A 25255-nucleotide genomic window follows, 5' to 3' on the forward strand; every position below is an offset into this window, starting at 1 on the left:
TTCTCTTATTGCAAGAAATAGATAACAGTATTTGACTTGCTTTCCTTATACGTTTGATTAATCATCTTGGGTACATTTTTCATTTTATGGTGGTTTCACATATTTGCAGACTTACCTCTGGTTTTATGCTTCAGATAACAAGAATGTACAATAAATATTCAGACAGTATCACGTCGCAGCTGTCAGGGTATCCATACAAGTTAATAAATGATCAACTATGTCACTAGCTAGCAAGAGTTTGCAGTATAAAACCAAAAAAACCCCATATCTATAATCCTAAACCTATCTAATTCCCCCCCAGGACAGTAAGTTTGTCATTACAAGTTACTACAGTATATTGCTAAATTAACAACCCGACACTAACACAGGTCCGATGTTTTTCAGGTTGCCAAGATGCCCGCCTGCAAGAAGTGGTTAGCTGGTACCTTTTTCCTACTCTGTGTGTCCACTGCAGCGACACTAGACAGCAAAGCTCTTGAAAGCATTTTGGCCGACGTAGCCAACATAAAACTGGTAGAGGATGTGACGAAAATTCTGAATCTGCGAGAACTTTTTGCAAGAAGCGGTAAGACATCTCTTTATTAAAGAAAACAAAAAAATGTGTTCAAACAATTAACAATTGCATCAACAAAGGAACAAATTAACATCAAGTTTGATTGAATCACCAGACCTCAAATACCCAAGACACTACTTAAATCATCTTTCGTGTCTTTACTGGGGTAATGGAGTTCATCGTTGGTCTTGGTAAAGTGACATGTGCTCTAAATTAATTGTGCAAACTTGATTTAATAGCATACAGTAAATATAAAGTGTTTTTTTTAGTGCTTAAGGTGCTAAAGAAAGGAAGGCACTTATCTTTTATGCCCGACGGCTGCCCAACCGGTTTCATCAGGGGCTATGCCTCCTTCTATGCATGCACCAAAAATGACTTACAGAGGAGCGAAAATAACCAGCACAGCAAATGTCATACAAACGGCAAGGTTTGCACTTCACTTTTTCCTGCCATTTGTTTCAATTTCACATGCGTTGAAACTAGAAGCAAATCACAAAGCATTAGCCTTTGCTGTATTATCAAAACACAGCTGGGCGGCTAATATTTTTCTTACACAAACATGCTAGAATTTTGAAATTCTACGTAGAACGTCATTGGTTACCTAGAGAGGCCAGAATTAAGTTGAAATTCTCTTGTACGCGGAAGTGGCTTTTAGTGCAGCTGATGTCGGGAGCAACGCAGAAGCATTCAGCGTGTCGGGCGACACTAAAAACCACTTTCACGGTTTTGTAAAAGGAGTGTGTGTGTGTGTGTGTAAAGTTTTAAATGGGAACTCCCTGTAATACTTGCTATCTCCATTAAAAAGAGGAGACATTTTAATAAATTCTTCTTTCTCCTGTCCCTCTTTGAAAGGAATGAAGAGGTTTAAACGCTAAGAAAAATAGTTGAGCCTTACAAATAAATTTGCTTATGTTTTGACCATTTATACAATTATTCACGCTTTATGTATAACAATTTTTATTGAAAGAATCAAATAATCAGTACAACAGGATAATACAAAAATACATTCAATACAATAAGAATTACAATAATATTTCATACAAATTTAAATCATTCTTTCAAATTTAATTTCCATATGAATTAATTCAATCTTATCTACACCCCCCTTAATTCCATCCCCTACCCATTATCTTCCCCTAAATGAAATCCCTCATCCTGGATGAAAGTTGACAAAAATAAAGAATTAAAATAAATAACTGGAATGTAATTAGTAAACCTAATTTTCATAATAAATCATTGATAACCAAACTTTGTATTTTTGGTGAAAGATTCTGAATATAAGGATCCCAAACCTCCATAAAAAGACGAGTTTTTTTAGGCGAACCTCGAACCTCCCAACTCTCAAATAAAACTAAGCGATGTAATTGATTCCTCCAATGCCAAAAACTTAGAGATTCTTTCTGCAACCCAAATTGCATAATACATTTATGCCCAATCATACAGGCTTTCTGAAATAAACGACATTTTAGTTGGCCAAGAACCCCACAAGCTGATGCTTTACCAAAAATTATTCCCCTAGGACAACCCACTATCAAATTACCCCATAAAGAACCCCCAAATAATAGGATGGCAGACCAAAATGAGTTGATCAAAGGACACAAGCAAAAAGCATGAGATAATGTGCCAGGATCTTTATTACATTTAATACAAATTGGGGTATCTATTAAATTTGCATGAAAAGCTTGAATTTGGGAAAAATAAGCCCTATGCAAAATTCTCTCCAAACACACCCTTTTATAACCTTTGATAGTCTATTAATAGATTGAGCAAAATCAAGAAGAGAAATCTGAATTCCCAACTCCTCATTCCAATTTTGTAGAATTTTATCATATGTACGGGTAGGTAATATATTCCGCCACCACTTGTGTAATATTCACTCTTTAAGAAGTACTTAAAAACGACTTTATTTAAAAGTTATATCACACGCTGGCATCCAGGGGCTCCTTTTACGAAGGTGCGCTAGCGTTTTTAGCGTGCACACCAGATTAGCGCGCACTAGCTGAAAAATTACCGCCCGCTTAAAAGGAGGCGGTAGCGGCTAGCATGCGCAACATTTTAGCGTGCGCTATTCCGCGCGTTAAGGCCCTAACACACCTTTGTAAAAGGAGCACTAGATCTTAACTACAGTTACTTTAACTATGCATGTACATAACTTCAGAAAAAATTTAGGTCTTTATAAGATGGTCGTTCATTAACATTGGTTCCTTTATTTTGAGCTATACAGTATGAGGGGGGTGCCGAAAAGTTCTCAGCCCAACCAACCGACTTCCTAAATTCTGAGTGTTATTTTGCCACCGTAGCTGAAAAGAGTGTTATTTTATTTCGTTAAGTGTCAATTTGCAGGAACAAAATTCTCTGTTTTGACATTGTTTCAGATCATTGATTGAACCCTATCCACATCATTCTCTTCTTGGTTGGGCTGAGAACTTTTCAGCACACCTCATGGTGTGAAGAGTTTCAGTCTCTGATAATCATAGCTGAGATTGTGATGTCATAATGCCTCATTCCACCAATAAGAGCCAACCTCATCAGTGATGTCACAATGGCTCGAATGTCCTATACTTGGCTCACTTTTATTACATATGAGGGGGTATTGAAATGTTCTCAGCCAAACCAACCAACTTCCTAAATTTGGAGGGTTATTTTGCCACTGGAGCTGAAAAGAGTGTCATCTTATTTCATTAAGTGCCAATTTGCAGAAATTAAATTCTATGTCTTTTTACTTTGTTTCAGATCATTGATTGAACCCTATTCACCTCATTCTCTTCTTGGTTGGGCTGAGAACTTTTGAGCACCCCCCTCATAGCAACATTCCAGAGCTGAGATTATGACATCATAATGCCACATTCCACCAATGCCTAAGAGCCAACCTCATTGGTGATATCACAATAGCATGATTGTCCTATTACTTATGAGGGGGTGCTGAAAAGTTCTCAGTCCAACCAACCAGCTTCCTAAATTCTGAGCGTTATTTTGCCACTGTAGCTGAAAAGAATGTTATCTTAGTTCATTAAGTGCCAATTTACAGAAACGAAATTCTCTGTTTTGACATTGTTTCAGATCATTGATTGAACCATATCCAGGTCATTCTCTTCTTGGTTAGGCTGAGAACTTTTCAGCACACCTCATAGTGTGAAGAGTTTCAGTCTCTGATAATCAGAGCTGAGCTTGTGATGTCATAATGCCTCATTCCACCAATAACAGCCAACCTCATCAGTGATGTCACAATGGCTTGATTGTCCTATACTTGACTCACTTTTATTACATATGAGGGGGTGCTGAAAAGTTCTCAGCCCAACCAACCAACTTCCTAAATTCTGAGGGTTATTTTGCCACTGTTGCTGAAAAGAATGTTATCTTAGTTCATTAAGTGCCAATTTGCAGTAACGAAATTCTGTGTTTTGATATTGTTTCAGATCATTGATTGAACCAGATCTACCTCATTCTCTTCTTGGTTGGGCCGACAACTTTTCAGCACCCTCTCATGCTACTCATGTACAACCCAAGTCAATGTTTTGACTCTTTCGTCCTTATTGTAAACCGAGAATGTTCAGTGGAACTTGTTTATATTGTTGAAAGTAGATTCAATAAAATGCATTTACCCTATTTATTCAATTTTCTAGGAAGGGGCTTTTTCTTCCATCCTTCTTGCCTCCCTCCCTGGCATATTGTGCCTAGTTAACACAGGTCTTTTTGGTGGTTTAGGGTAGGAGATTAAAAAAAAGTCCTCCATAGCTGAACCCCTGCTACTGAGGCCAGAAGAGGTTAAGTAGCATGGAATGTTGCTACTCCTTGGGTTTTGGTCAGGTACTGGTGACCTGGATTGGCCACCATGAGAACGGGCTACTGAGCTTGATGGACCTTTGGTCTGACCCAGTATGGCAGCTCTTATGCTCTTTCGTGTGCCAAGTATAGGACAATCAAGCCATTGTAACATCACTGATGAGGTTGGCTCTGAGGCACTGTGGAATGAGGCATTATGACATCACAATCTCAGCTCTGGAATGTTGCTCTCATTGGGGTTCCGGAATCTTGCTATTCTTTGAGATTCTGGAATGTTGCTACTCTTTGGGTTTTGGCCAGGTACTAGGGACCTGGATTGGCCACCATAAGAACGGGCTACTGGGCTTGATGGACCATTGGTCTGACCCAGTAAGGCTATTCTTATGTTCTTAAGTTACAGGGGCAGTACCCTTCCTCCTTCTTGAGATATCTAGTCTGCTTGTCTCGACTGGAGACTCCTATACATACAGACAGAGGTATTACATACTGCAACAGGGTCATTCATAGGGCCACAAGCAGAGAAATGTTAATGCAGGGTATATCCTGCAAGAACCTGCCAAAAAACATTACAGGCTGTAGCACGTTTGCTCTTTGTGTTGACGTCAACTAAATCGTTTTCCTGATGTCAAATGTGTCTCTTGAGCATGTGAAGGTTTGCGTTGCTCGTGTGTAGCAGTAGAAATGAAGCAAACATTGCTGTTCTGTGCAAGGAGAAGTTGCTTGTGTGCTTCAACTTATTGAGATGGGTAGAAAGGCACTGAAACCCTACAGACTCTAGTGGCTAGACTGGAAAAGAAAATAAAGAAGGTGGTGGAGGGGAGGCAGGAGTTTCCATCGAAAATTATCTTCATAGTAACATAGTAAATGACGGCAGATAAAGGCCTGAATGGACCAACCAATCGGCCCATTAGTTATACTCATTAAAAAATGCATGATTAAATTAACTTGGCTCTTCCTTCATATTTCTGGGCCACAGACTTTAAAGTCCACCTGGTATTGTCCTAGGTTCCAAATGCTGAAGTTGCCGTCCAAGCTCACTCCAGTCTATCCAACCATCTTGTTTGCAGGATATCTACTGTAAAATCTGGCCAGTAACGTCCTCATGTTCCAAGTTAGTGGAGTTCCCATTGATGTCCTCCCCAGCCCAATCCTACACCAAATCACCACATATGGGACACAGACCGTGTAGGTCTGACCAGTACCGGCCTTAGTTCTTTAATTTACATCCTTCATTTTCTAATTAGAGATCCTCTATGTTTATCCCAAGTGTTTTTGAATTCTATCACCGTTTTCCTCTCCACCACTTCCCTCAGGAGGGCATTCCAGGCATCTACCACCCTCTCCATGAAAAATAATTTCCTAACATTGCTCCTGAGTCTTCCTTCCTGCAACATCAAATTATGCCGTCTAGTTTTATCATTTTCTCTTGTCTGGAAATGATTTGGTTCTATATCAATACCTTTCAAATGAATTTTGCTCCCCGTTACAAGTGTAGGTTCTTGAATTAAAACCAGACAGATTTTGGAAGAACTGAAATAGGACTGTGATATTTGGACTATGTTACTTACAGTAATGTCTAAACAGTGGCATAGTAAGGGTTAGAGGTGCCTGGGGGGGGGGGGTGCCCCGCTCCGTCCTCTTCCCCACCCCACCTCCACCACACATACACCCCCTTCCCTTTTTAACTTCTCCGGCATGAGTAGAATGCCCACGTCAGTGTAGGCTCACCCTTTCACATCACTTCCTAGGTGCGGCTTCCAGAAGTGACGTCAGAGAGAGAGCCAATGCCGACGTGGGCAGCAACCTTGTGCCGGGGAATTTAAAAAAAAGGTACAAGGCAAGAGGAGCAGGGGGGACAGAGAGGAGGGGTGCCACGCCCTTAGGAAGACTGCGCCTGGGGCAGACTGCCCACCCCCCTCAACCACTTACTACGCCATTGTGTCTAAATAATAATTAACTTCTATGTATGACTGGTACAGTTCTCACTCTGGGCTAATCTAATGAAAAGTGCTGTAGTACTTTTGGCACCAGACTGATTACTTTAACCCATGGAAATAGGAGAAGGACTCCTAAAGAATGACTCAGGAAGACACAGGTTCTGAAACAGAATGCGTGGCTACTGAAAAAGATATAAATGTGCAAGAAAGGAGCTCAGAACGCAGGTAAGGTAATCTGTTAAGGCGGTGTATATCTCAAACTGCGTACCTCCTGAGATTCCAAGTGTGCCGCGGTGCACTGAGGAGGAAGAGAGGCGCCTGCCAGTTGACTTCCCTACGCGGTACAGCGCCAGCGCTGCTCGATTCGCCAAAGGCCTGCATGTTCCCCCCCTTCTCTCTAGCGTCCTCCGGCTTCCCCCCTGGCCTTCCGGTCTCACCTTTAAAGCTAATTACAGGAGCCTGCAGAAGATCGCCAGTAAGTAAAATGATTTCCTTTTCAATATAATGATTGAAATGTGTCAGTTTTGAGAATTATCTGCTGTGTATATTGTGTGTATATGAAAAAATGAATGGAAAAAAATTGCATTACAATTAATAAAGGGGGTGGGATCTGGGGCAGAGCTTGGGTGGGCCTACTCAGTTGATTGGGGTTGGGGTACTCAGTTGATATTTGTTAGACTTAGGGGGGTACTTAGCTTGAAGTAGTTGAGAAACACTGCTGTAGACAATCAGCTGGTGCCAGGGCCTCTCCTTCTCTCCATCCCTCTTCCCTGCTGGCACCCCCTACTGGCATCTCAGAGCCCATATGCTAGATGTCATCACAGTGACATCCACGCACTTCTGGGCGCCTCAAACCGTGGCCACTACCTTTAGTGTGTCCTGGCTTAAGAAAGTTTGAGAGACACTTTGTTAAGGAATCACAGCTAGAAGTGCAGTACAATTGGCTTGGTGTTTTTTTGTTTTGTTTTTTATTTCTCGATAATTGAGTGAGCCTACCGTAGAACTATTGACTCCACTTTTATGTAATGCACCTTAACTTTAGATTTGGAAATAAGTTTGACACTGCTGTAAAACGCAAGGTTATTTGACTTCCCGGCTCAATGCACAACTGAAACCAGATCTCTTGTCTCACCCCAGTCTTTTACACCAGGGACTGTGAAGAGCTGTATCAATTAGGACACACGGAAAGTGGCCTTTACGTCATTCGCCCAGAAGGCTCCCCTAAGCTGGTGGTGCAGTGCTATTTCCATGACTGTGGCGGGTGGACGGTAATTCAAAGGAACAGCTTCAGCACTGAAATCACGTGGTCCGAACACCGGACAACCTACAAGTTTGGGTTCGGCAACATCGAATCGGATCACTGGCTTGGCAATCACTACATCTACCTGTTGACGAAACAGAAGTGGAACAAACTGAGGATCGTTTTAACAGATGCCAGTAATGAGACAAAGTATGCAGAGTATGACAGCTTTCTACTCGATGACGAAGAACACGGCTATCGGCTAAGGTTGGGGGAATATCAGGGTGATGCAGGGGACTCTCTTTCATCAAACTCTTTAAAGAACATACATGATAACTTGCAATTTTCCACCAATGATGGAGACCAGGATAGGTCAAGTGACAGAAACTGTGCGGATGTCCACGGAGGTGGCTGGTGGTACGATTCTTGTTACGATGCCCAGTTAAATCGTAAAAATGGTATCCACTGGGACACCCTATGTAACCACAATTGTAGAAACTCGCTTATGCTAATAAAACCTATTCACATGTACTGCCACAGGGTTTAGAAACAGCCCCTCTAAAATAGATAAAAAGATAAGTGAAGTAAATCATGTTCAAACGACACTGATTAAAGACAATATCAATCTTAGGAGAAAGGTGGAAATGATGGAAAATAATATGCGGTTGAATAATCTTAGATTTTTGAACTTCCCAAAGATTCCTTCTTTATCAGCAAAAGAAGTTTTGAAAAAGTACTTTTGTGAAGTTCTTAATGTTCCTAATGATGCCTTTCCTCCCTTTTCCAAAATATATTATTTGCCAACATCAAAAAATTCGGAAGAACAGCGTCCACCAGAACAACAAGGTCAGGGTGAACAAATGGATATAACATTATTATTGGAATCTTCAATGAGGGAGGTAGCTATTCCAGCTACCCTATTGGCTACGGTGGTTTTATCACCAGATAAAAATTGGATATTACAGCTTTATTTTAAGAACAGACATAAAGAATTTCTTGGATGTAAAGTTCAAATATTTCCGGATGTGACAAGGGAATCCCAGAAACGAAGGAAGGAATTTTTGCTTCTTAAGCCTGGGGTTGCGGCAATGGGAGCATCATTTCTTTTACGATATCCTTGTAAATGCATTGTAAAGTATAAATCTTGCAATTATATTTTCTTTGAACCTTCACAGCTGACAGGATTTCTCTCCAGGAGGGGCCTTGAAGGGGATTAAGAAAATCTCAATGCATAAATTTACTCTTGGTCCATTCTCATCTGACCGCCTAATTTGTAATTTGAATTTCTCTTTTTCCTTTAAATAGTTTCTCACTCAGGAACATCTTGGATCTCAAATTTTTGGGACTTTAATTTTGATTGAGTAAATAGTAATTTTGTTATATAAATGTTACTTCATTTGTTTTATGTTATGTTGACTTAATCATACTCTGTACAAGAAGTTTATTCTTGATAATATATTCAAAATAAATAAAGAATTAAAAAAAAAAAAAAAGAAACAGCCCCTCTATTAAATGAGATCTAGGAACCAATGTGTTACCGATTAAAAAATAAATAATCTACAAAATCTTAAGCGTTTTCACGCTAAATCAACGTGTGCACTAACCACTAACACGTCCATAGGATAACATGCATGCGTTAGCATTTAGTGCGTGTTTAGAGCGCACTAAAAAGCTTAGCGCACCTTTGTAAAAGAGGGGGGTTAGACTTTTCTTTGTGTTAGCAAAAATTGTCTCTCATATTAAAAGGTCGCATTTTCATTCTAGTTCTTAGAAAATCTATTTCCAGTCTATAAGGAACATGGATTAATTCCACAAGTGGCATTTAGCTAATGAACCAGAAACAACTTCTCTGCGACATGCAGTGAAATAAAATTCATTTAGCAAATACGTGGTGTTTCTATCATTTATCAAGGTTCAAGTCTCTTTGCAGAGCTCCAGTGTAGGCCTGTTCCTAATTAAGGGGCCTTTTTACTAAGGAGCGCTAAATGCTACCACGCCTTAGTAAAAGGACACCTAAAAACCATAAGGAGATTAGAACACAATTCCAGCTCTTGGTCCAGTCCCTAGTCCTAGGTCTTCTAGACTACTGCAACATACTCTATCTCCCCTGCCCCGCAACCATGATAAAACAACTACAAACAGTTCAAAACACAGCGCTAAGACTTATCTATTCACTGAGGAAACACGACCACATCACGGCGGTTACCTCGACTCACACTGGCTCCCAATACAAGCAAGAGTACAATTCAAATTCTACTGCCTACTATTTAAAACCATAAACGGAGACGGCCCAGCCTACCTAAACAACCACCTAATCCAAACTACCTCAACCAGACACAGGAGAACCCACAAAACGCTCACGCATCCCCCAATCAGAGACGTCAAACAAAAAAAACTGTACGATGGCCTTCTAGCCACACAAGCGGCAAAACTAGACTACCAACTCTCCAATTTACTGATAACGACTCCAGACTACAAATTGTTCAGAAAAGAAATTAAAACCATGCTATTCAAGAAATCCTTGAAGACAAACTAACACCGCAAGACTCATCTCAATTCTCTGAAGCAACTCGCTCTACTCTTCAATTCCTCTGGAAATGGCCAGATAACTCCTTTTGTAATCCGCCTTAAACCACAAAGTAATGGTGGAATAGAAATAACTAATGTAATGGTCTGCCTTATTTTGGGAGGCCATACTGACAAACACAGCAGTTTACAATTAACAAATTAATTAAAATCAGAAAAGAACTTGGGTTTACAACAGGACAGTCTCCCCACCCCCCACCATTTTTAAACTAAAGAAAAATAAAAATAAAATCAAGAAAACCTGTACTCCATAGATTCCTCTTCCCCCGTGTGCTCACCTTCCGGTAAAGAGACCCCAAAGGCTTCATGTAAAAAAAATGAGCCTTCAATCATTTTCTAAAAAAAGAGACATATGACGGCATATAAAGATCAAATGGTCCATCCATAGCATCCACTATCTCCTCCTCTCCCTATAGGCTAAGGCTCCTAACATTTGCATCTCCTCTTCTTATAGGTTAAGGCTCTTTACACCTGCATTGTGATGTCATAGAACTTCATGGTTATAGAAACATAGAAACATGATGGCAGATAAAGACCAAATGGCCCATCCACAGCATCCACTGTCTTCTCCTCTCCCTATTGGCTAAGGCTCCTAACATTTGCATCTCCTCTTTTTATAGGCTAAGGCTCTTTACACCTGCATTGTGATGTCATAGAACTTTATGGTTTTAGAAACATGATGGCAAATAAAAGCCAAATGGCCCATCTGCAGCGTCCACTGTTTCCTCCTCTCCCTATTAGCTAAGGCTCTTTACATCTGCATTGTGATGTCATAGAACTTTATGGTTATAGAAACATTGTAACATGATGGCAGATAAAGGCCAAATGGCCCATCCAGTCTTCCCATCCGGAGCATCCACTATCTCCTCCTCTCCCTATAGGCGAAGGCTCCTAACATTTGCATCTCCTGTTCTTATAGGCTAAGGCTCTTTACACCTGCATTGTGATGTCATAGAACTTTATGGTTATAAGCTAAGACTATTTGCATTTGCATTATGAGGTCTTTGAACTTTATGGTTATAGAAATATGATGGCAGATAAAGACCAAATGGCCCATCCGCAGCATCCATTATCTCCTCCTCTCCCTAAGAGATCCCATGTGCCTGTCCCATGCTTTTTTGAATTCAGACATAACCCCTCTTCTACGAAACTGCGATAGCAGTTTCTAGTGCAGAGAGCCACGCTGAATGGCCCGTGCTGCTCCTGACACTCATTGAGTTCCTATGAGCGTCGGGAGTAGCGCAGGCTATTCAGCACAGCTCTCTGCGCTAGAAACTGCTATCGCAGTTTGATAGAAGAGGGGAGTTAGTCTTTGTCTCCAACATCTCTACCAGGAGACTATTCCACACATCTACCACCCTTTCTGTAAAAATGTATTTCCTTAGATTACTCCTGAGCCTATCACCTCTTAACCTCATTCTATGCCTCGTCACTCTGAAGTTTCCTTTCAATTGAAAGAGACTCACCTCATGTGTACGTCAGCTATCCAGTTTACATTGTTCTAACCACCTTTAACAAAAAGGCAGCCCTATGAGACTGCTCATGTTATTTGCCTAGGCTGAGGAGATTCATGCACCAAAACTCACGTATTCCCCCCTCCCCGGCAGATCAGATCAGAAAGACACCCTCTCAACTTGCTTACAGAAGGAAAAAATGAAGGTGCATGGACCAGCCTACTGGGGAGGAGGGGGAGTTGAAAGATGAGTGACATCATTCTGCAAGCAACTTGCGGGTTCGGATGCCTAACCCTAGCGTTCAGGACTAGAACAGGGGTCTGCAATAGTGCTGCTCGATTCAGGAAAAAAAATTTCAATTTGATTCAGCCTACTGAATTGGTTTTTTGATTCGATTCGATTTTCCTGCCCAATTGGGTGTTTTTTTCAAACATCCTGGTGGGTTTATTTTATAGCCTCTTCACCCCCTTTGCCTTCTCCTAACCACACTGGCGCTGTGGTGTAAACAAAATAAACAAACAAAAAAGACTTTTCCTCTCTGTTAAATCCTAGCTCACGTTTGCGGTCTAACACCAGCTCTGGCAGGATACACATTTTAAATCTGACATATTGTAATTACAAAATGGAAAATAAAATTAGTTTTTCTACCTTTTGTTGTCTGGTCATTATTCAAATCTTGTTGGTACCAGGCTCTGGTTGTCTTCTGATAACTTGCTTGCCAGGATCTTCTTCTTTCTCCGTTCTAACCATCCATCTACCATTTCTGTCCTCCCCTTCCGTTTCCCTTCCCTCCTCCGGAGGTCTGGCATCTTTCTTTTTTTTCATCTCCATCCACAGATCCACCTTTTCTTAACTACCCTTTCATCCAGCATCTCTCCCTCCTTCCCCACCACCCCAGGGTCCACTCTCTCTCCCTTTCTTTTCCCAACTACCCTCTTATCCAGTATCTCTATCCCCCCCCTCCACACCATCCCTTGGGTCCAACTTCTCTCCCTTTTTGTTCCTTCCCTCCCTAAATCCCATTGTCCATCATCTCTCTCCCTCTCCTCTATTTTTAGACCCATTATTTCTTCCCCCCCAAAGTCTGGTATATGCACATCTCTTTGAATCCCCCTTCCCTCCCTCCGTGCACTTCTACACCAGGGCTCCCCTCCCCTGAAGGCCTGCACCTCCCCTCTGAAGGCCTGTACCCCCATCCCTGAAGGCCTGTCACCCCCTTAAAGGCCTGCCTGTCCGCCCTGAAGGTCTATGCCACCATCCCTGGCCTGTCCCCCCCTCCTTAAAGGCCTGCAACCCCCCCAAGGCCTGTCTCACCCCTTGAAGGACTGCCCCCGAAGGACTGCTCTCCACAGGCCTGCCTGTCTCCCCCCTTAAAGGCCTGTTCCCCGTTAAAGGCCTGTTCACCCCTTGAAGGCCTGCACTCCCCCAAGGCCTGTCCCACTCCTTGAAGGACTGCCCCTCCCCAAAGGACTGCCCTCCCAGGACTGCCTGTCCCCCCTTTGAAGGCCTGTTTCCCCCCCTTAAAGGCCTATTCACCCTTTGAAGGCCTGCACCCCCCCCAAGGCCTGTCCCACCCCCTGAAGGACTGGCACCCTGAAGGACTGGCTCCCCAAAGGACTCCCCCCCTGAAAGACTGCACACCCCTCCCTCCTGGGAAGGCCTCCGTGTTCCCCCTGGCCTCCCCGAACCGTTTACCTTACAGCTTCAGCCGAAGATTGCGGTTACAGCTCTTTGCACTGCAGTGCTTTGAGCTGTTTCCTTCGCGATTCTGCCTCTGACATCAGAGGAGGGGCGGGATTGCAGCAGAGGAAACAGCTCAAAGCACTGCAGTGCAAAGAGCTGTAACCGCGATCTTTGACTGAAACTGTATGGTAAACGGTTCAGGGAGGCCAGGGGGAACACGGAGGCCTTCTCGGAGGGGGCGCACAGTCTTTAGGGGGGGGGCAGTCCTTTGGGGAGGCCAGGAGGGAAGCCAGACGCAGCACGTCCCGACTGACTCTCCCTCCTTGCCCTCTAAAACAGGTGCGGCAGCGGCCAGCAAAAGCACCGATGCGCTCCTGCTTTAGGGGGCGAGGGGAGAGGGTCCAAATCGGGAAGCCGATTTTTAAAAAATTTAAATTGATTCAAATCGATTCACCCGAAGTGAATCGGTGAACCGATTCGAATTGTGAATCAGGCAGCACCAGTCTTCAACCTTTTTAAAGCACAGAGCCATTTTATCATAAATGTTTGATCCAAAATTTGCAAAGAGCCGCAATGGGTAGAGAAGAGGGTTTGAGCTACATTTTTAAAAAAATGCATTTAGCACAAAAACAAAACTTCAAGTACTTACAGAAAATCAGCTTAGTGAGACTTTTGTCACTGTATTTTCACACAGAGTTGTTTCACGTCCATTTCGCCCTCTCTCAGATCCTGTGCAGCATCATTCGCCCCTGTCCACCAGCCCCATACCCAACATTTCTCCTATCACCCCTCTCCAGCACCATGCTGCATCTCTCCCTCCATCACCATGTCCAACAGTCCTCCCTCTTGCATCCATTTCCATCTGTCCACTGTTCCCTCTCTACCACCACATCCAACAACTCTCCATCTCTCTCTTCCCCATGCATCTCTCCCTCACTCCTCTCCCACCATGCCCAATTCTCTCTTCCTCCCTATGCCCAATTCTCTTTTCCCCGTGCGCACCATTTCCTTTCTTCTCTCACTCATACCCAGCAATTCTCCCCTTCTATTTCTTCCCCCACATCAGCATCTTCCCCTCCCTTCCTGTCCTTCCATCCTATGTTCCAAGTTCATACCCCCTTCTTCCCTTCTGTGCTCCCCCCCCCCCCCCCGCAGTGTGTACCTGTCTCCTGGCAGTGGCTGCCTCCTTCTTCCTTCCAGTCAGCAGCACCTGTTTCTTCACAAAGCCGAGGGAAGCTGTTCGAACACGCTGCCCACGGCTGACCCTGAAATCTTCCCTTTGACGTCAGAGGCCTCAGAAAGAAGAGACACTAAGAAGGATGAGACTTTACTATTGACAGTTTGACGGGAGGAAAAATCAAGAGTGGGCTTAGGACATAGGTTTTTTTTCATGGAGAGGGAGCTGTTTGTGTACTGTATTTTCAGTTAGTAGATATCTGCAAAGGGAGGGGGTAAGGAAGATAAATTTTATGTTCCAAAAATAAAGGCCCCTTTTACAAAGCTATGGTAGCGATCCTTCCGCGGCAAATGCACCAAAGCCCATAGGAAATGAATGGGCTTCAGGGCATTTGCTGCAGGGGAATCGTTCTCACAACTTTGCAAAACAGGCCCTACGGCTTTTGTACATGCCATGCCAATAAATTTTGCCCATCTGAGGGGAGAGGAGTAATTATGTAAAAGGGTACCTATAAGAAATATCCAAAAAAGCACCTATTCTTATAAAGGCACTATCTACTCTCACCCCAGTAAAATGCAATTTATTTTGCATTAATTTACACCTACTCCAAAGGTGTAACTGTCCGTGCACCTTGTATGTACATGGAGAGGGGGGGGGGGGGGGAAGTGCTTAAAAGGGTGCATTAACAGCCTTCATGGGCTTGCTGTCACTCATGACATCTACTGGGGAAATTCAGCATAAACTGGCTTACTGAATAAACCAGAACCAGTGGATCCTGGATGGTCTCTGTACTGATTAGCATTAGCTTCTTAGAAAGTGGTACCAGTGGATCCTGGATGGTCTCTGTACTGATTAGCATTAGCTTCTTAGAAAGTGGTACAAAAATGAGGGAAGATCCCTAGGTGTAATAATTTGGGAATAGAAACTGTTATGATTGTCTCTCTACTGCCTTTTCTTAGTGCGACCTTACCTCGATTATTGTGTGCCTCCTCGTTGTGGATATCCTGAAAACCCAGTGGCTAGATATGCTCCAAGGACTGTATTGAGAAGTACCGGCCAAGGGTATCAAGAGCATATGAAGTCTGGAATTAGACTGTTCCCTCTAAGAAAGTCCTTCTACAGTCTTGCTAGTGGTTGTGGGGTGCCATTTTTCAATAGTGAAGGAAAGGCAAGCTCTGCAGGACTCCAGAAATTCCAGCGATTGAAAACACAATCCCACCTCTCAATGGTGGGACTCCCGCTTAGCTTAGAAAGAACAGTGCCCATTATGCGTTCAAGCTGTCCCGATTCAGGAAAAATTGATTCGATTTTGCTAATCATTTTTTCAATATGATTCGATTTACAATCTATGATTATAGTTTTAAAATTAGCTGGCGGTTTTATTTTGCAGCCTTTCAACCCCCCCCCCCCTCGCTGGCGCTGTCAAGTGTAAACAAAACAAATGCTCTTAGGTCCTGACTCGTGCTAGTTAATACCAGCTCTGTTGTTTAGTCATTTTATTATTCAAAGTATGTTGGTCCCAGGCTCTAGTTTCTGTTAACTCGCTTGCCATTTTCTTTTTTCTGTTTACCAACCTTCTTCCATCTCTGTAGATCCAGCACCCCCAAGAGTCCAGTCTTAAGGAAAAATTTCTACCTATCCCCTTTTTTTGTGTCCTCCTCTACCCCACCAACCTGTAGCAATTTGTGAAGGGTCATCATCTTCTCTGTTCCCTCCACCCTTTGTGGCCAGCACCCTCTCTCTTCCCTTCTCACCCACTCCAGCCTCAGCCAGTCAAACTGACCCCCCTCACCCGCAGGGCCAGCATTCTCTATCCCTTCCTCCCCCTGTGGGGATGAGTCAGGCGGCAGTAGAAGTTGTCCCCCGCGTGGGTCTGATGGCACAAGCAGCACAGTTCTAGAGGTTCTCAGCCCTTGCTGTCAATCTGCAGCCCTGCTCTTGGGCTTTCCCTCTACCAGTCTTTCCTTTTGAGGTAACTTCCTGTTTCACAAAACAGAAGTTACCTCAAAAGGAAGGACTCCAACAGAGGGAAAACCAAAGAGCAGGCCTGAATCGGCGAGTCTGATATTTTTTCCAAAAGAATTGATTCAGCCAAAGTGAATCAGTGAATCGATTTGAATTGTGAATCATACAGCACTACTATGCTACCAAAACCTGAATGGAATAGAATGCATAGTCCAAATGTTATCAAGGTGGATGAATTACCGTATTTTTTGCTCCATAAGACGCACCCTAAAGTTAGAGGAGGAAAACAAGAAAAAAAAACCCATTCTGAACCAAATTCTCCCTGCCAGACTCTGCACCCAACCCCACACTCCTTGCTAGGCTCTGCACCATCCCCCTCTGGTGGTCTAGTGCAGTGATTCCCAACCCTGTCCTGGAGGAACACCAGGCCAATCGGGTTTTCAGGCTAGCCCTAATGAATATGCATGAGAGAGATTTGCATATGATGGAAGTGATAGGCATGCAAATTTGCTTCATGCATATTCATTAGGGCTAGCCTGAAAACCCAATTGGCCTGGTGTTCCTCCAGGACAGGGTTGGGAACCACTGCTCTAGTGGTAGGCTGGGACAGGGCACAGGGAAATCTTTCTGTTCCCTGCTCAGCTTTGGAAAATGCACATCTCAGATACCTTTACATTTTTATTTCCTCTTTTTTTTTTTTTTTAAAGCAATTTGCATGTCCAGCACAAAGCCTCCTGCATCAGCTCTACATTTGTTGTAAATTTAAACAAGTAATGATCTCATCAGCCATGCGACACCTCCAAAGGAAATATTTTGTACCAGGAGTTGAAAAATTAGCAGCCTCAACTTCTATTTACGATATAAAGCCTCCTGATTAATTCTGGCATGAGGGCCCCCTCCCCGGTACCTTTCTGAAATCCCGGGAAGCCTCCTGATTTACTGTAATTCCGGCAGGTGGCCCCCCTTCCCCGGTACCTTTCTGCAGGACCCTCCCTCCTTCCAATACCTTTCTGCAATCCTGGCGGTCCAGCGCTGCATCGGCAGGCTCCCCTGCTGGATGGCCGCCTGAGTCCCCATCCGTTGCGGCAGTGAGAGGCAGGACCCCGAGTGCGCCTGCCTGGTCCCGCGCCGCCACCCAAATGGTGCCATCGGTTCTCATGAGACTCGCAGAAGCTGATGCCAACATTCGGGCAGCAGCGCGGGACCAGGCAGGCGCGCTCAGGGTTTGTGCCTGCCTCTCACTGCCGTGGCGGCAGATGGGGACTCGGGGGCCGTACAGCGGGAGAGCCTGCCCATGCAGCGCTGGACCACGGGGATTGCAGAAAGGTACCAGGGAGGAAGGTACTCACTCTATAAGACGCGCTCTTATTTCCACCCACTTTTTTTGGGGGAAAAAGTGCATGTTATGGAGTGAAAAATATGGTATTATGGGGGGGGGGGGGAGAGGACACACAGACAAGATGTGCTTACAGGAAGGTAGGATGGAAAAAACAAGTAGCAACCCATGAGGCACAAGCATAGGTGATGCCTGAGCTTCCAATATTTTTTCTTTGCTCCTGTGTTTAGGAGAAGGCAGCACCAGTCTTACAATGATGTCCACTTCCTTCCAGGCCCTAGGAAGGGGATCAATGGCCCTTTTCAACTCCTATATCTTCCCAACTCTCATCCTGGGGAGGAGAAACCCTGGTCTTTGCGCCCCTGTTGGCAGTGCTAGCCATGTAAAATGCTCCCTTACATAGCAACCAGTCTAAAAAGCTGCGACACAGGCAAATGTTTAAATTAATTTGGAAAGTGGAGATAAAAATCAATACTTTTTCATCCATCTACCTCAGAAAGGGCAATTTAAGAGGGCAAAAAAGCAAGCTCACAAAACCAAAAGATTTGGTATTTGTGCAGATAACCTTTACTTCTAAAAATAAAACTACATAAGAGACCATTTTCTTATAATTTCAAAAATATTTCTTACATTAAGAAATACAGGATATGGAATTCACATCAAAATATAATAAAGTTATATAGAGACCATTTTCATAGCTGATTTTATTATTAAGAGTTGTCCTTTACTGTAGTTTCATATAAATTAATAGGCAGAATTATTTACAAGACTTCTGCATTATATTGTAAATGCTTTCTGTTTTTAAGTCCATTATTCTAATTTGTATTTTATCTGTATCCCATGTACTAGCTCACCTTGTTGTGAACCGCCTAGAACTTTTTCAGTATGGTGGTATATAAGAATAAAATGATTATTATTATTATATCAGATAAGAAGATTGCCTAGGTTAGGGCTGGACAAACTTAATTTCACTGCCAACAAAACACATTGTGATAACCGAATTAACATTATTACCAGCATAGTATGTTACAATATATTTCTCTTTCCAAGCAATTGCTAACGTTGTCAAACAAGTCTTATCCCTCTTATTGTATCCTTGAATGATTCCACTCACATCAAAACTCAGGTTAATGATGTTTGGATGGGCTGTTTTCTGTGTATGTCTCACAGGCTGCATAGAATTCAATGGCAGACTGCAGATTACGCACTCCTGGTCTATGTCCTGCAAATCTGATCATATATAATTTGATCCTGGTTAAAATCTGAATCACTTGTATACAGCAGAAATCAATGATCAGTGGCGCACAATTTTTGATAAGTATTCATACTAGGTGATTTGAATTCTGATCCCTGTGTTTACATAGTCATAGAATATCTCATGTGTGCCAGTGCTGTTAAGGTTCTCCGTGAACAGGTTCTTAAAGAAAAGTACTGTTTAGAAAGATCAGAATCCGCAAAAACGCTGATTTAATCTGTCCATACATGTGCATCTGCCTATACAAAAACAAAGACTGTGGAGACGATCTTGATTCCAAGCTTTATTCAAAGTTCTTTGTAAGACCGATCTGTATACAACGTGCAGTCATCTCAGATGAAACACAGAATTCATAGGTTTTGTGGTTATCATTCTGGACCCCAGAGGAAGGTCTTTCCGACCAAACACACGGATAATGCCGGGACCTCACCACAATCTCTTTCTGCGTATCGTCTGAGATGACTGCACCTTACATACAGATCAGTCTTACGAAGAACTTTGAATAAAGCTTGGACTCAAGAACGTCGTCTGCACCGTCTCTGTTTTTGTGTTTGCACCTTTTTGCTTCACAGTGGAAATTGACTTGGGGTGATTTTCTTGTTTTGCCTAAACCCTGGGAGAAAATTTGTACGCAGACCTAATATTAAGGCTCTAATACACCACTCATGATTTTTAGCATTCAACACCTTAGGCCTGGTGCAATTTCAAAACCTTTACAATCAGGTCTCTTCTAGAAGTATACGGAGCCTGTTTTAATCTGAACCCGTATCTTGGGAAAAGGTTACCACTGGGAGCATACATCTCTTCTCCACGTTTACCCATAAGTTTACGTAAAGTCCTGTTGCGAAACAGCAGCTTCTCATAAAATTCTACCCCTCCTCGGGCATAGTCTTCAGAAAGAGCAGCCGTGCGCCTGTCACACCTGTAGTCCAGCCAGTGGCTCACCGCATCATAAGCGAGGAAATAGCCCACGAGTCCAACTACTAGCGCTGCTAAGTTGTAAAGTCCTCGTAATAAAAGAGGGCTAGAATACAAGCCCAAGAGCTGCTTAACGGCCACCGCAGACAGAGACACACCCAGCAGGCAAGTAGGAGCCACAGCGGCCTGTAGTATGGGGCTGCTGCTTTGGGAATAAATGACTTCTCTTGCCAGGGAAAACTTCTGGGCCTCTTTTGACAATGTGAGGGCTTCCTTTAGATGGACGCCATCCTCGCTGTGCCAATCAACCTCTTCGCCATTTATCATAACCACACGGTTCACAACGCCTTGCCCATCGTCGGTAGCATTGGCGAAATTGGCAGGGATGCCAACTAAAGAGCCGCTGGGCAGCCAGGGAATCCCAGCACTGACAGGTTGGAAGCCAAAAGCTGCAAATGCCTGGACATTCCCGGCAGATCTCACGTCGGTGTCCCGAAGGACCTCCCAGAAAAGGCTCCGCAGCTGCTCCGGCAGCTCAGCCGGTTGTCCCCGAGACCAGCACTGATACACTGTGCGGAACGTCTGCTGGGGGAAGGCGTGATAGAAGATGTTTGCCCCGAAGATCCCGGCGCAGGACACTGCGAGCAGCCCGCTCCTGTTCCTCTGCACAAAAGCTGCCAGTTTCAACACAAACAGTGTCGTCATCGCCACTGCTAAGACCTGTGTTTTTAAAACAGAAAAAAAAAAACCCTGCCATAATCGTGCAAGAACGAGCTGGCTGGCTTGCGCAACACCTGGAACAAGACCCGCCTATTCCTGTGCACGCTCTCACCAGCGTAGGAAGAAGAAATGGATGGGAAGGAGGGATGTGCGGAACACTGGAGCGAGACCCACCAACTCCTCCCTGTGCGCGCTCTCACCAGCATAGGAAGAAGAGATGGATGGGGAGGAGGATGCATGCAACACTGGAGCAAGACCCGCCTCTTGCCTGCGTGTGCTCTCACCAGCATAGGAAAAAGTGATGGAGGGGAGGGATGCATGTAACACTGGAGCGAGACCCACCTCCTGCCTGTGCATGCTGTCATCAGCATAGGAAGAGCTGGATGGGGGGGGGGGGAAGGGATGCATGCAACACTGGAGCAAGACCCGCCTCTTGCCTGCGTGCGCTCTCACCAGCGTAGGAAGAAGCGATGGGGGGGAAGGATGCGTGCAACACTGGAGCGAGACCCACCTCCTGCCTGTGCATGCTGTCACCAGCATAGGAAGAGCTAGATGGGGGGAGGGAAGGGATGCATGCAACACTGGAGCAAAACCCGCCTCCTCCCTGTGCGTGCTCTCACCAGTGTAGGAAGAAGAGATGGCTGGGATTGGGTCGGATGCATGCAACACTAGAGCAAGACCACCTCATGCCTGCGCGTGCTGTAACCAGCATATGAAGAACTGGATGGGGGGGAGGGATGCATGCAACACTGGAGCAACACCCACTTCCTCCCTGTGTGCGCTCTCACCAGTGTAGGAAAAGAGATGGATGGGATTGGGTCGGATGCACACAACACTGGAGAGAGACCACCTCCTGCCTGCGCCATAGGAAGAACTGGATGGGGGAGAGGGATGCATGCAACACTGGAGCAAAACCCACCTCCTGCCTGCATGCGCTCTCACCAGCATAAGAAGAACTGGATGGGGGGGGGGGGAGGAATGCATGCAACACTGGAGCAAAACCCGCCTCCTCACTGTACGCACTCTCACCAGTGTAGGAAGAAGAGATGGAGGGGGATACATGCAACACTGAAGCGAGACCACCTCCTGCCTGTGCGTGCTGTCACCAGCATAGGAAGAACTAGATGGGGGGAGGGAAGGGATGCATGCAACACTGGAGCAAAACCCGCCTCCTCACTGTACGCACTCTCACCAGTGTAGGAAGTAGAGATGGAGGGGGATACATGCAACACTGAAGCGAGACCACCTCCTGCCTGTGCGTGCTGTCACCAACATAGGAAGAACTAGATGGGGGGAGGGAAGGGATGCATGCAACACTGGAGCGAGACCACCTCATACCTGCGCGTGCTGTCACCAGCATAGGAAGAACTAGATGGGGGGAGGGAAGGGATGCATGCAACACTGGAGCAAAACCCGCCTCCTGCCTGCGCCATAGGAAGAACTGGATGGGGGAGGGAGGGATGCATGCAACACTGGTGCGAGACCACCTCCTGCCTGCGCGTGCTGTCACCAGCATAGGAAGAATTGGATGGGGAGGAAGGAATAACTCGCCAAAGCTGCGCCGCGCCACAACGTTAAGCATTACACGGATGCACCACAGCCCACCACGACGCTTTTAAACTTCGCTGCAGCTACCCAAGAACCCCGTATTCCCTCCTTTCCCACTTCACTTTACTCACAGCCACACTGAACCCGCCAGAACGGCCGTCCACAGAAGGCGGCGCACGCACTGCACGCACCCTCCCGCGCATGCGCATCGCTACGGCTTCAGCTTCCGGTCTTGCGCAGCTCCTTGCCGCTCTTAGCTGCTGAATAGATACGCACGTTGCTGCAGGACACAACCACCACACGTGCGGCTGAGTCCTCTGAGCATGCGCAGCAGCTCCCTCACGCTGCCTTTTCTTATTCCTTGCGGCCAACTTCAATTGAGTTTTGTGTAGAGTGGGATTGTGTGACTGTTGCATCCTGCTATCCTCAGAGAACAGGTGTGCAACATCACTTTCTCCTTGGACACACATGAGACGAAAGCTAAGGGTTACAGTAGATAGGTAAAAAGCAGGAGGAGGCGAGTTGAAGTTCTCAGACAGAAACAAAATTTATTTACAGCATTAGCAAATGAACAATCAGTGGGGAGAATTGATCAATACAATAATTAGTCAGACCAATGGTCCATCAAGCCCAATAGCCCGTTCTCACGGTGGCCAATCCAGGTCCCTATTACCTAACAAAAGCCCAAGGAGTAGCAACATACAGAATCTCAAAGAACAGCAAGATTCCGGAATCCCAGAGAGTAACAAGATTCTAGAATCCCAAAGAGTAGCAACATTCCATGCTACCAATCCAGGGCAAGCAGTGGCTTCCCCAAGTCTTTCTCAATAACAGTCTGTGGGTTTTTCCTCCAGGAACTTGTCCAAACCTTTCTTAAAACCTGCTACGCTATCCACTATTACCACATCCTCTGGCAATGCGTTCCAGAGCTTAACTATTCTCTCAGTGAAAAAATATTTCCTTCTATTGGTTTTAAAAGTATTTCCCTGTAACCTCATCGATTGTCCCCTAGTCTTTGTCATTTTTGATGGAGTGAAAAATCGATCCACTTGTACCTGTTCTACTCCACTCAGGATTTTGTAGACTTCAATTTATCATATCTCCCCTCAGCCATCTCTTTTCCAAGCTGAAGAGCCCTAATTATTTTAGTCTTTCCTCATACGAGAGGAGTTCCATCTCCTTTATCATCTTGATCGCTCTTCTTTGAACTTTTTCTAGCGCCACTATATCTTTCTTGCGATAAGGAGACCAGAATTGAACACAATATTCCAGATGAGGTTGGATCATGGAACGATATAGGGGTATTATAACATTCTTAGTCTTGTTAACCATCCCTTTTAAAATAATTCCTAGCATCCTGTTTTCTTTTTTGGCCACTGCCACCAATTGGGCGGAAGGTTTCATCATATTGGCTACGATAACACCCAGATCCTTTTCTTGGACGCTAAACCCCTCTGCAAATGTATGATGAGAGCTCAAAGTAGCTGCTTGACAAATATCAGTAAGAGTAACAGAATGTAGATAAGCAAGTGTAATAGACATTGCTCTGAGTCTATGAGCAGTTACTCGTGGAGCATTTTGATAAAACAGGATTGATAATGAAATGCAGTTAGCCAACCAATTTGAGACTCCTTTTTTATACAGGACACTCTGGATTGTTGGGGTGGATGGAGAAAAATAAATGAGAAAGTTGATCAGGTCTCTCAAGCCTCTGGAGATAAATTTGAAGGGCTTGGAAATGATAGGAGATTGCTTTATGGAGCAAATGGTAGGAGAACCGACAAGAGGAAATGCAATCCTGGACTTGGTCATAAATGGAATTTCAGGAAGAGCGACTGATGTAAAAGTTAAGGCCCCGATAGGGACAAGTGATCACAATATGATCTATTTTACCATTAGCATCGGAAAGAAGAAACCAATCAAGAATAAAGCCATGACCTTTAACTTCAAAAAAGGCAATTATGACAGCATGAGATCCATTGTTAGAAAACGGCTCAAGAAGATCAAAGCAGAAATCCAGACAGTTGATCAAGTATGGTCTCTGCTGAAAAACACCATCACAGAAGCACAGAATCTTCACATACCGAAGATATCTAAAGGAAGTCGAAAGAAGAACAAAGGAGAACCAGCGTGGTTATCAAAAGGGGTGAAAGATGCAGTGAGGGAGAAGAGGAACTCGTTTAAAAAATGGAAACAAGAAAAAACATCTGAGGCCTGGAACTGTCACAAAAGAGATCAGAAAAAGTGTCATAAAGTGGTAAGAGACGCCAAAAAAGTCTATGAAGAAAAGATAGCACAAGAAACCAAAAACTTCAAGCCCTTTTTTAGATATATAAAAGGTAAGAAACCAGCAAGAGAGGCAGTGGGCCCTCTCGACGATCAAGGAAAGAAAGGGGCAATTAAGGAGGATAAACAAGTTGCCGATAGTTTAGATTCATTCTTTGCCTCTGTCTTCACAAATGAGGACATTTCAACAGTGCCAGACACAGGAAAGATATTTACCGGAGGCATAGAAGAAAGACTCACAACAGTAAATGTAACGTTGGACATGATATACTTTCAGATTGACAAACTGAAAAGCGACAAATCCCCTGGACCGGATGGAATTCACCCGAGGGTATTAAAGGAACTTAAGGTCGAAATTGGTGAATTGCTACAATCTGTGGCTAATATGTCAATTAGAACCGGGCAAATACCAGAAGACTGGAGGATAGCAAATGTTATCCCAATTTTCAAAAAAGGATCAAGAGGTGATCCAGGGAACTATCAACCTGTGAGCCTCACATTGGTTCCTGGGAAGATAATTGAAACACTGATTAAAGACAACATTGTACAACATTTGGAGGATTACAACCTAATAAGGGCTAGTCAACACGGATTCAGGAAAGGGAAGTCATGTTTGACAAATTTACTACAATTCTTTGAGAAAGTGAACAAACAAGTGGATAGTGGAGATTCAGTGGACATAGTTTACTTGGACTTCCAGAAAGCGTTTGACAAGGTTCCGCATGCAAGGCTTATGAAGAAACTACTAAGCCATGGAGTAGGAGGAGAAGTGCACAGATGGATCGGCAAGTGGTTGGAGAACAGAAAGCAGAGG

General features: G+C 44.2%; 2 protein-coding genes across 4 annotated transcripts; one reads left to right on the plus strand and one right to left on the minus strand.

Annotated features, from left to right (window-relative positions):
- Positions 1–393: 393 nt before the first annotated feature.
- Positions 394–9328, plus strand: LOC117360422 (fibrinogen-like protein 1-like protein). Its single transcript, XM_033944133.1, has 3 exons — positions 394–565; positions 7411–8058; positions 9006–9328. Coding segments are annotated over exons 1-3 (822 nt in total). The 3' UTR covers positions 9008–9328.
- An 8918-nt stretch (positions 9329–18246) lies between these two features.
- On the minus strand, positions 18247–22449 carry TMEM177 (transmembrane protein 177). 3 transcript variants are annotated; one of them, XM_033947298.1, is made up of 2 exons: positions 22287–22449; positions 18247–20607 (listed from the first exon to the last, which is right to left on the minus strand). In XM_033947298.1, exons 1-2 carry the CDS (start codon positions 22362–22364, stop codon positions 19657–19659), a joined length of 1029 nt encoding a protein of 342 aa, XP_033803189.1. In that variant the 5' UTR covers positions 22365–22449; the 3' UTR covers positions 18247–19656. The 3 variants fall into 3 exon arrangements, with proteins under 3 accessions (XP_033803189.1, XP_033803191.1, XP_033803188.1); XM_033947300.1 differs by having other exon boundaries at positions 22213–22288; XM_033947297.1 differs by lacking the exon at positions 22287–22449 and adding an exon at positions 21396–22199.
- Between the last annotated feature and the right edge of the window lie 2806 nt (positions 22450–25255).

The sequence above is a fragment of the Geotrypetes seraphini genome, chromosome 5 (genome assembly GCF_902459505.1).
Source record: "Geotrypetes seraphini chromosome 5, aGeoSer1.1, whole genome shotgun sequence".
NCBI lineage: Eukaryota > Metazoa > Chordata > Amphibia > Gymnophiona > Dermophiidae > Geotrypetes > Geotrypetes seraphini.